Genomic DNA, 11,518 nt, shown 5'->3' on the forward strand with positions numbered 1-11,518 from the left:
GCACTGATTTGGAGCAAACACGGCTGGAATCAAGTCACCATAGGGATGCACTGACCAAGGTTTCTAGAGAAAAGGAAGCCCTGTTGCGTGAGAAGGTTGCACTGGAGGTGCGACTAGGAGTTGTGGAACGGGACAGACAGGGCATTTCAGAACAACTGGCAGAAAGCAGGTAAAAAGAGGGAAATGGCCTTGGACAGGGCAATATAGGATATAGTTATGACACTACACATGAAAAAAAACACTTTCCACCTGGAGATCACTAAATGTTTGTAATGGCCTCTCCAACCCCTAGGAGATAGGGCTGTATTAACATTTGTGTGCCAGGGCCAGGCATGATTTTGCTGAGTAAAAACTTAATAAAAGTTTCAGTTTAAGTAGAGGAAACTTATATGGTGACTTCAGGTTTCTTTTTGGTGCCAGCTAAATAAACCAAAGTGGAAGTCTGCCTATTTGTCCTCTTTAATACTTTCTCTACTTCAGGTGTGTCAGACTCCCCTTGTGCCCCAGGCTAGATCCAGACTGTGGAGCTCCTTCTGGGCCAGATCTGGCCCAGGTCATGAGGTGGCAGCAGCAGATGCCATGCTGGTTGGCATCACAGAGGCACTGGCAGTGGCTTCCATGATGGTGGTGGCCATGGCCATGGGCACTATGGTGGTGACAGTAGCCATTACAACACAGCAGCAGTGGGGCAAACAGCCATAGGCCAGACAGGCACTTGCCATGGCAGAGGTGCACAAGGGGTAACAGGCCAGGGCACTGCCTGGCAACTAAGGGCTGTGTATCACTGCCCTTGCTCAGGCATCTGCCACTGATGTCTGATGGCTAGAAAATTATATCTAGAGGTTTGTTTTGAGGAATTAGCTTGTAGGTAAAGTAGATATGCATTAAAATAATGGTCATGGGGAATGGCAAGGGTTAATTGTTTCTAAAAGCCTATTTCTGACAAAGTTTCCTTCAAGACCCACTTTGTCTGAAGCCGGCAGAGAGACAGACTGGTAAATTGAAGACACGTACCACACTATTCCCCATTATGAGATAAGGTGACGTTAGGTCACAGTGCTCAACTGCAGAGTCCTTGGGATTTCTGGCTTTGGTAGATGGACCAAATTAGGAGACCAGTAAATAACCAAATTAAGATGTGTACATGTGATAGGTTTGGGAAACAAAAGAATATGCTGAAAGAACAGAACATGGACAGTATGATGACCACAGGGAAACCAGTCAATGATGCCCAGAGAAGAAGTCATCAGAGGGGACAAAGAATACAAAAGGAGGGATTTCAGAGTAGCAAAGTGCCCCCAGTTCGATTCGGGCAAATCCAAATCTGAAGATTAAATGCTGATTCAGAGAATCAGCGATTCGGCCATAGACACAGCTTTAAATGTTTTTTCTACATACCTCAAGGTACCAGGCATGGCTTGCAAACCCTGTGATGGTGGGGCGGATGGAGTGTCCCACAGGAGTGTTGTGGGGGGGGCCGCATGCTTGGTGGCTAACTCAGAAGTGGATTGGAAGTACTTCCAGTCCACTTCCGGGTCTACTGGGGAGTGGGCTGGGCCCTACCCCCACAATCTCTCGGCTCGGTGATCAGCCATGGGGGGACCCCAGTTGCCTCCCCAGACCCAGGAGGCACCAGTCACCAAGTTGGGGTGGAGGATGTGGGGGTCCCCCTGCACGCCCCTCAGCAGACCCAGAAGTGGACCGGAAGTGCTTCTGGTCTACTTCTGGGTCTGCTGCCAAGCGCACTGGGGACCCCCTGTGCTCCTGTCAGACGCTCCATCCACCCCAGCATCACAGCATTTACGAGCCGCCTGGTACCTTGAGGTATGTAGAAAAAACATTTAAAGCTGTGTCTATGTCTGAATCGCCAAATCTTTCTGAATCTCTCCAGATCGATTCAGAGGGTTCTGATTCGATTCAGAGAGATTAAAGGGTCCACTGATTCGATTTGGATTCAGAGATTTGGCCACTGAATTGGGCTGAATCTCCCCTGAATTGAATCGGCGACTGAAGCTTTGCACAGCCCTAGAAGCTAGTAACCTTGCCTGCCTATGTCCTTAGACCAACACAGCTACAACCAACACCCCCAAAACTATGAGCTATTTAGGCACATAAAAGTAAATAGCATCCTTGCTGTTAAAACCAAACTGTGAGTTGGCCTTTCTGTTGTAGATACCACATGGCTCCATGCCTGAGCTGCTCACGGGAGTTCTAGCATACAGACTGTAGACCTGTAGCAAATAAATGGTAAAAATATCACCTATTTGTGATTTTCTGTAAAATGTTTACTTTCCACCCCCAAGTTGGGGATCTTGAGCCACTCAGTGAAATATCAATGCTGTTAGTTCCAAGAGCAAGATTATTGTTTGCTACTTGTACCCTGTAGATCAGCAAAGGATGTTCTGGAATCTAGCCTTTTTGAGGCCCAGCAGCTTCTCTCTCAGCTGGGGGTCACCAAGGGTCAGTTGGAAATGCAACTTCAGACAGTCACCCAGGCCAAGGAGGTGTTACAAGGTAAAAGGCTTGTGGCCTGTGTGGGGAAGAGTCATGGAGCCTCTGGGGTTTGAAAGAGTCCTTGCTTGCTTGGGAGATGAGAGGCTTAAGTTCTTGCACTCTTTCTCTAGGAGAGGTGAAATGTCTTCATTGTGAGCTGGAAGCAGAAAAGTCAGCAATGGAACAAGACCGAATGGATATGGAGCAGCAGCTCTCACAAAAAGAGCAGCAATATCAAGATACATTAAACCTTCAGCAAACTGTATATGAGAAGGAAAGGAACAAACTCATACAAGAGCTGGTACGTGATATGATGGCCACAATCAAATGGGATAGCCAATGGCTCTGAGTGCAACAGACAAGCCCCATCCTTGGTTGTTTAGTAATATTTTAACACATGCTTATTTATCATGTTTTTTCTCTACACACAGCATGGCTGCTAAGTCTAATACTTGGATGATTTGTGCTGCTCTGCTTCATATATTTGTCTCTCCATACATGCTTATATGCTGGTTTCCACTCCAGTACAAGATAGCTAGGAAGTTCCAGAACTCTTAAGTAGTTTTGCCTTTTGAGGTTTCTGCATTATACATCATGCACAAACCTGCTGTTAGTACAGTTACTTGCTTTATGGTCATGACTGTGTAAGAAGACAGAAGGTGACTAACACAGCAGCGGTGGTATTGTCAAAACACATTCATTTCTAATTGCAAGTGGGCATCAAACCCCATTCTAAAGTCTTTCTTATGTCTGTGTAGGTTGGAACCTTGCTTGTTAACAGATCCATAGGAGGGTGTTCATGCCAACATTACATGGGGTAAATGTGACAACAGAAATTTAAGTTAGTCCAATCCCAGCTAATAATATTACAACAGCCTAATTTTTATAGTATAATGTCTCACATTTGGTCCATGTAGCCTAGATAACAAAGAATGTATTAACATTTCCTAACCTTTCCTGCATACAGTGGCTTCCGTGGAATTCAAAATCTTTTTCTTTCATGCAGTCAAGGACCAGAAATAAGACTGTGCAATTAAAATGACTATTAAAGATTATTCAGTACAGAAGGTATTTGCCGTTAATAACCCATAAGCTATTGTGTAGATGTTCAAAATATTCATGAAATTATGAACAAATCTGGAAACAGAGAGCTGGTTTGCAAATGCTCCTGCAGCAAAAAAGGGTGATGCCTTGTGACTCGCTGCTGCATTATCTGGCCTGCCTTTTACACAACACTTGAGGGAACAGGGGCTTCTCCTCATTTTGTATTCATTTTACACTTGTTGAACACTGAACAAAATTTGGAATGTTCTCTGGGAAACTCAGGAAAGAAGGGTAAAAATAACTATTTAGGGTGGAAATGCACAAAACTCCACAAGAACAGAAAGAGTCCTCACATTAGCAAAGATTAAGCAGGTGGATAGGAGAAGGAAGATATTACCTCCTCTGACCTAAAGTCACTAGCAGACAGGTCATAACAGGGAAAAGTTGCTTCCCTACAGGATACACCACTACCAATAACATATACTGGTAATGCTTCTTGTTGGTGGAGGAGACACAACCCTGGGACTTTGGTGTCACTCAGCACTCTTTGGAGAGGTGGGAAACCCTGCATCTTAATGGCTCCTCTTCCATTTACTAGGAGAAGGAGCAGGAACAGCACAATTCAGAGCTGAAAGAGGTCCTGAAGCACTCAGCGCAAGAGAAAACAGAGCTAACAAATGCTTATGAGACTAAACTTTTGGATCTGAGGCAGGAGGTTGCTACTATCCAAACTCAGAAAGAAGAGGAGAGAGCCAGGGATGAAAACAACAGACGAGAGGTAATAGCAGTGGTTTTCAACCTTTTTAGACTCAAGGCATCCCTTGGAAAATGCTAAATGTCTGTAGGTACCATAGTTATTTTGGTGTCTTTGTTATTAAGTTGCGTTTGTTGTCTAGGATTGGTCAGTTTGTGTTTGTTTTAATTTCTGACAACAATTTACATAATATTATAAAATGGCTTCATTTTTTTGCGCCACAGTATTCTGTGCATCTGCTTCCTTTTTGTATATAAGAGATTGTTTGCCTTTCCTGAAACTCTTTTAAACTTCCTTATTCTTTCCATCCCTCTTGAAGTTAGTGATTGTGTCCTTGTTCTTGCTTGATTCAATTTTGGTGCAATTTTGCATCTTCTGTGTTCTGCCATGTGTGCTTGTGGTTTTCCTTTCTCAGTTTTTTTAAAATATTGCACAATGTTAACTTTCCTTCAGTTCTCTAGAACTACTTCTGCTACTGAATTTGTCCTAAGATAAACCATTTTATCCTGGGACAAAGTTCAATTGTTAAGACATCTAGGTCTGTTGTCCCAGGATAAATCCTAACAAGGTTAAGGGGATAAGATGGACTAAAGATGTATGTACACACCAATTCTGGGATATTTCTGTTCCAGGACAAACGCAGTATCTGTTCCTTATAAGTGCTCCTTTTTGTGCTTGAAAAGCAGTCCTTTGATTAGGATGTTTGTAAGATCCAGGTGGGCTGGATCTTCAGTTTTCCTTTGGAGATTCCTCACTGCTTGAATAGCAGTTCCAGCCATCCCAGTGCTCTAGATAATTTATTGAGGATGGGTCATGTATATATTAATGAACTCAGGTCCAATTGCCAGAGGCTAGGGACCCAGTGAACAGGGGCTGAAAACAGGGTAAGCAGTTTGCAGGCAGTTGCTGTGGGCAAGAGGAGGAAGGGGGAGAGAAGCCAGGCACCAGGCACCAGATCCTTCCCAGGGAAGGTAAGTGATCCAGCTTCCTGAGCCTTTGGTTTGCTGAGTGTTTGTCTGGTGGGCTGTGTGTGTTTGGGGTGTGTGCTCTGATAAGCTGGGAGTGATTGCTGACTACTGAGTGATTGCTGCCTGGGCCTGACAGAAGCCCTAGCAAGGGGGCAGAGCCAGTTCAGTATAAAAGTCACTTCCCAGGTGACCAGGGAGCCAGTAAATATGGGCTGCAAACAGGTTAAGCAGTTTGCAGGCCAGTTCATGGGCACTCCCCAACTTTTTGAGGGGCAAGTCTTTCAGCTTGGCATGAGAAAACGGAAAAAAAGGAACCCTTTGGAGCCAACGAGAAATAAACAGGCCAGTTCCAGGTGGGTTTGTTAGGGAAGGTCTGGTTGGAAGAGCAGTAAGAGAGAGAAGACAGATGAAGAGACCCAGGGACACAGCTGGAGGACATTGCAGTGCCAGAGCCACTGCCTCTGCTTATACCTGTGAGGCTTCTGTCCAGGCAGAACCACTCACCATTGACACTTCAACACAGTCCCAGGTTTGGCGCTGTGGGTACTGAGGCTTGCACGTTCCGTCCACTGACAACCAGGTTGGGGGGTGCCTGTGATGTGAGCAGTGCCTCCTAGTGGTGTCTCTCAGGGAACAGGCAAGAGAACTACAGGAGGAAGTGGTGAGGCTCCAAAGCAGCCTCTGCCATGAGGCATTCGGTGATTTGATGCTGGAGTATGGAGGAAAAAATGCCCAACAGCAGAGCTGGCCTCCAGGACTGTGGAGGAAGAAATGCCAAACACAGCGCTAGAGAAGAGAGAGGACATAGACCCCGCAAGAGAGTGTAAGCTAGAGGTTTGTGACTTCTAGTAGCAAGTTGAGATCTTCACCTCCACCTGCAGTGGTTCATCTGGAGAACAGATATGCAGCCCTAGAAGCAGAGAGGGAGGAGCATATTCCATTGGTGGAGGAAGACAGGCCAGGCCTCATCAAGGTGGAAAGGATCGAGATGACCGCCACCAAGAAAGGACAGGTGGTGGTGGTTGGAGACTTGCTTCTGCAGGGAGCAAAGGGAACCACTTGCTGATCTGACCTGTTGTCTCGGGAGGTCTGCTGCTTCTCCCTTATCCAGCTCAGTGTCCTCGCACTTAAAGTGCCCCCACCGCCATTTTTAAGCATGGGTACGGTGTTGCATGTGATCAGATGCTAGAGTCTGCTGGAATGTGGTAATTCACACTCTAGGGTTAGGGACAGACATTCAGAAACCTGAGCCTGAATTGATTCAATCTTTGCAGGTTAGTCTAACCTGGCTAGGCTAAACCAGTTTGTAACCACACAGACATCCCCTCTGGACTGAGGAAATTAAAGCACTTGCCTGCAGTGGCTTACGCTAGAAGCCAGGGGGCACTAGAGCAGCCCTCCCTTCCCTTCCACAATGCTGAGCTGAGGTGGGTGTGGCCAGGCCCTATCAGGACACTCTGATTAGGAAAGGGTTCCCCCCTTTCTGATCAGCCCAGCAGGGAATTGATAACACAGTATTTATCACCCCTAACTTAGTGTTTATCATCCCATTAAGAAAATAACAGAGGGACATTACCAGCTACCTGTTGATTCTGCTTTTGTCCCATCTGCCACAGCACAGACCATAGCCAGCATGTGGTCTGTTAGCTAATGCTGAGGCATGTCTGTGTAAGGCAGAGGAGACTGGGGAATCGCTGCTTAGCAGGAAGTGGGGAGGGGAGGTGAGAAGCAGGGAAAAGCCAGGCAGATGCCTGCAGTGTTTGCTGGAGCTCCAGCCAGGGAGCAGATGAGAGGGGCCAGCTCTGCTGTGGAGCAGAGAGCCCCGCCCAGCCCAGAGAGCATGCCGGGATGCTGGGGGAGTCTAACTTAAACCAGCAAGGGGTCTGGGACCGACTGCATAAACCGGTTTGAGCCAAATCAGTTAAGTCTGATACTACATTCAACCAGGTTATCTCAGACCAGTTTCAGCCATTTTCAAACTGGCTTATGTGCACTGAACATTTGTTCTGTTACAGGTTTAAACCAGTTTCTGACATCTTAAACTGGCTTATGTGTAATGTCTGTCCCTAGTTTGGTAGATGCAATTAATCAAGTCTGCTCAAAGGCTCTTGAAGCAACCAAGGTGCAATATCCAGAGCAGCTAGGCCAGGTATGGATGAGGTGACAAAGGGCCTACGGTAAGCCTTTTATTCATAGATTTCATAGACTTTTAGGGTCAGAAGAGTTCTCAGTAGATCATCAAGTCCAACCCCCTGCCCTGGGCAGGAAAGAGCTCTGGGGTCAGATGACCCCAGCCAGGTGTTAGTCCAGTCTCCTCTTAAAGACCTCCAGGGTAGAGGATAGCACCACCTCCCTTGGAAGCCCATTCCAGATTCTGGTAACCCTTACTGTGAAGAAGTTCTTCCTGATGTCCAATTTAAATCTGCTCTCTGTCAGTTTGTGGCCACTGTTTCCAATAACCCCAAGAGGCACCCTGGTAAACAAAGTGTCTCCTATTCCTTGCTGTGGCCCCCTGATGAATTTGTAGATGGCCACAAGATCACCTCTCAGCCTTCTCTTGCAGAGGCTGAAGAGATCCAGGTCCCTCAGTCTGTCTTCGTAGGGCTTCACATGCAGGCTCCTGACCATACAAGTAGCCTTCCTCTGGATCCTCTCAAGGTTATCCACATCCTTCTTGAAGTGCAGCACCCAAAACTGAATGCAGTACTCCAGCTGCGGCCTTACCAATGCCTCATAAAGAGGAAATATCACCTCCTTAGACCTGTTCATGATGCACCTGTATGATAGAATGTGGTTAGCTTTACTTATCATTTTGTCACATTGACAACTCATGTTCATCTTGGAGTCTACTATGACTCCCTAGATCCCTTTCTGTCACTGTGCTACTTAAAGGGTCATCCCCCAATCTGTATGTGTGTTAGTGATCATTTCTCTCTAGGTGCAGCACTTTGTACTTAACTTTGTTAAACTGCATCCTATTCTGTTCTGCCCGCTTTTTCAACTGTCCAAATCTGCCTGAATCTGTTCCCTGCCCACCTGTGCGTTTACTTTGCCCCATAATTTGGTGTCATCTGCAAATTTGTACAGCGTGCTCTCCACACCCTCATCCAAGTCACTGATGAAGATATTGAACAGCACTCGGTCCAAGGACCGAAACTTGGAGGACCCCACTGCCCACATCTTTCCAGGTCGATACCAGCTCGTCCACCACCACTCTCTAGGTGCATCCCATAAGCCAATTCACCACCCACCTGACTGTATAATCATCTACATCACAGCTGCTTAGTTTATTTATAAGAATGGGATGAGACACTGTATCGAAGGCCTTTTAAAATCCAAGTAGATGACATCTACCTCAACTCCTTCATCTAAGCATTGTGAGACCCGGTCACAAAAAGAAACAAAGTTAGTCAGGCAGGATCTACCTGCTGTGGATCTATACTGGTTCCTTCAGCATTATTTTTCCTGCTGGACTCCCACAAATGTGTTACTTAATAATTTCTTCAAAGGTTTTTCCAAGGATAAAGGTGATACTAACTGGTCTGTAGTTACCTGGATCCTCCTTCCTCCCTTTCTTGAAAATAGGGACCACATTGGCCCTTTTCCAGTCATCTGGGACCTGTCCGGAGTGCCACAAGTGCTCAAATAGTCTTGCCAGTGATTCTGTGACACTGGCTAATTCCCTCAGCACCCTGGGATGAAGACTGTCTGGGCTTGCTGACTTAAACACGTCCAGCCCCTCCAAGTGTCCCTTTGCTAGGTCAATGCTAACTGTCGGTGGCCTGGTGTCCCTCTTGTGCCTGTCTATAATCCAACTGGGAGATATATCTTTATCCATGTTCAGGAATACAGACCCCCTTGTATTCTGATGCACAGTACCTCAATTTGGCCTTCTTCTGATCCCATCTTCATTATGGAAGACATGTAGTGCTCCTTAACATAGAGGGCCGCCCCCCTTCAGTTAATCCAACCAGGTTGAAATCTTTGTTTGTAAGCAGAAGTGTGAGTTCCTCCTGCTTATTCCCCATGCTCCTAGCATTAGTATAGAGACACTTAAGCCCCCCCCCCAATGTATGCCCTTGGTACACCCCCACCCCCCGTCCTGATGCCTGTCAGGCCCCTTAGTACTTACGTGGACTGTTCTAGCGCATGGCTGGTGGTTCATTGTTCCTAGCTTCTCTCTGTCTTCTGCAGCTCTATCCCCCAACGAACCTAGTTTAAAGTCCTGCATAGGAGATCAGACAACCTATAAGAAAACAGACTCTTACCTTTCAAAGAGAGATGAAGACCATCACATCCCAGCATACCCCTTCCATGGAAGTGCAGATTGTGATCAAGGAACCCAAAACCCACACAATGGCCACAAGTTGACTGCTCTAATGCAGCTGTCATGCCATGACCGCTGATCGGGAGGATCAATAAGAAGACCACCTGTGCCCCCAGTCTCCTAAGCCTGGCCCCCAGAGCCTTGTAGTCACTCATGATTCAGCCCGGACTACTCCTGGCCACATCATTTGTACCTACATGGATGAGGACCATGGGATAGTAGTCAGAGGGCCAGATGAGGTCAGGAATCCTCACAGTGACGTCCCCAATCTGGACTCCAGGCCAGGCAGCATGCCTCCTGTACCATGGGTTCCAGGCGGCAGATGACTCTCTCCATTCCCCTCAGAAAGGAGTTGCCCATCATGATGACTCGGTGTTTCTTCCTCTGGCTGTCTGGTTGTCCTTCAGTCTGCATGGTGGTTGTTGTGGATGTGGCTTCCTCTGCTGCACTCTCCTCCAGTGAAGCCAGGGCCTCATAACTGTTCCCCAGCTATACTGGGGAAATTGTCCCAGCAGTGCAATGTCTGGCTGTAGAGGTGACCATCTTCCATACATCCGCGTCAAGTCCCCCCATGTTGTCTCCCCGCTATGTGTGCGATCCTGCAGAGAATGAAAGTACCCATCAATCTCATCCTCAGCAGCCCTGATCCCCTGCAGCCTGCTCACCTCTGCCTGTGATTCTCTCACCTGCCTCTCCAGGGCCTCAAGCTGGACACGCATGGGACAGGTGAGGGGACTCCTGTTCCCCACCCCACTCCCAGGCTTCAGGGGCCCCTCCAGGCAACCCCCGCAGACAGGGGGCAGGGTACTGCTGACCCTCCCAAGGGCTCCATCTGGAGCATAAATCAGTAAAAAGATTTATACTATACTGTGTTGCACCGTGCACTGTGTGATCTCAATCAGCTGGTAAATATGTTGAAAAGAATCATGATATGGAATGTTTTAAAGTGTTTGAAAAGAACAACAGAACAGCTGATTGCCAAATATGTGCTTCAAATATTTTGCTTGGAGGTGACACCACTAAAGATTTCAACACATCAGACTTAATACACCACCTCAGGACGTACCATGTTACTGAATACAATGATTTCCAAAAGACGACTACAGAGAAGAAAGAATCAGGGCAGGAAAAACCTGCACCAAAGCAGCTATCATTATATGAAGCACTAAAACGCGCACAGAAATTTGGAAGTGGAGAAGCCAGAGCTAAAGCAATTACTAGCCATTTAGTGGAATTTATAACTCTAGATAATCAGCCATTTTCCATTGTAGAAGATACTGGATTCCACCATCTCATTGAATGCCTGGAGCCTCATTACACATTGCCCAGCAGAAAATTTATAGCTGAGACTGCACTGCCAGAACTGTACAGTGTTATTTTAGAACACATACAGAAGTTGGTTGAAGAAGATCGTGTATTAGCATTTAGCTTTACAACTGATATTTGGAGCTCTGATGCGTCACCTATGTCAATGCTGAGTTTAACTGCACAGTGGATAGATGTGAAGTATAATTTACAGAGGGCAGTATTACAGGCCCAGGAGTTCAACAGTTCCCATACGGCCGATGCTATTTCAATAGCATTTGACAAGATGTTTGCAGCTTGGAAAATCCCAAAGACAGAAGTTCGTGCCATTATTAGGGATAACGCAAGAAACATAGCAAAGGCAATTAAAGACTCAGGTTTGCCAAGTTTACCTTGTATAGCACATTGTCGTGGAAACACACGCAGCATATTTTTGGGTCAGGTCAGCAGAAGCTTTTATTTAAAAGAAACTATAGCTGTAGGGGGGATTCCAAAGTGACATGGATTTTCCAAGCACTTGGAAGGGGTCCCCCCCCAAGAGCAAAATCAGGAGGCTTATATATTTTTTAACAGTTGCTTACAACTCACGTGATCATATAGTGAAATTAGCATGAAAAGCGGCTATAA

At 46.4% G+C, this 11,518-nt stretch overlaps 1 protein-coding gene across 1 annotated transcript in view; it reads left to right on the top strand.

Annotated features, from left to right (window-relative positions):
- The window catches only part of CEP250 (centrosomal protein 250), a 139,918-nt gene that overhangs the window by 73,365 nt on the left and 55,035 nt on the right, over nucleotides 1-11,518 (top strand). Inside the window, exons 15-18 of the mRNA XM_025215718.1 lie at nucleotides 1-169; nucleotides 2,387-2,514; nucleotides 2,625-2,794; nucleotides 4,136-4,315. The exon at nucleotides 1-169 is cut by the window's left edge and continues 46 nt beyond it. Coding sequence (XP_025071503.1) covers nucleotides 1-169; nucleotides 2,387-2,514; nucleotides 2,625-2,794; nucleotides 4,136-4,315 — 647 coding nt within the window. The remainder of the gene's footprint in view (nucleotides 170-2,386; nucleotides 2,515-2,624; nucleotides 2,795-4,135; nucleotides 4,316-11,518) is intronic.

Source organism: Alligator sinensis, unplaced genomic scaffold (assembly GCF_000455745.1).
Source record: "Alligator sinensis unplaced genomic scaffold, ASM45574v1 scaffold705_1, whole genome shotgun sequence".
Classification (NCBI taxonomy): Eukaryota; Metazoa; Chordata; order Crocodylia; family Alligatoridae; genus Alligator; species Alligator sinensis.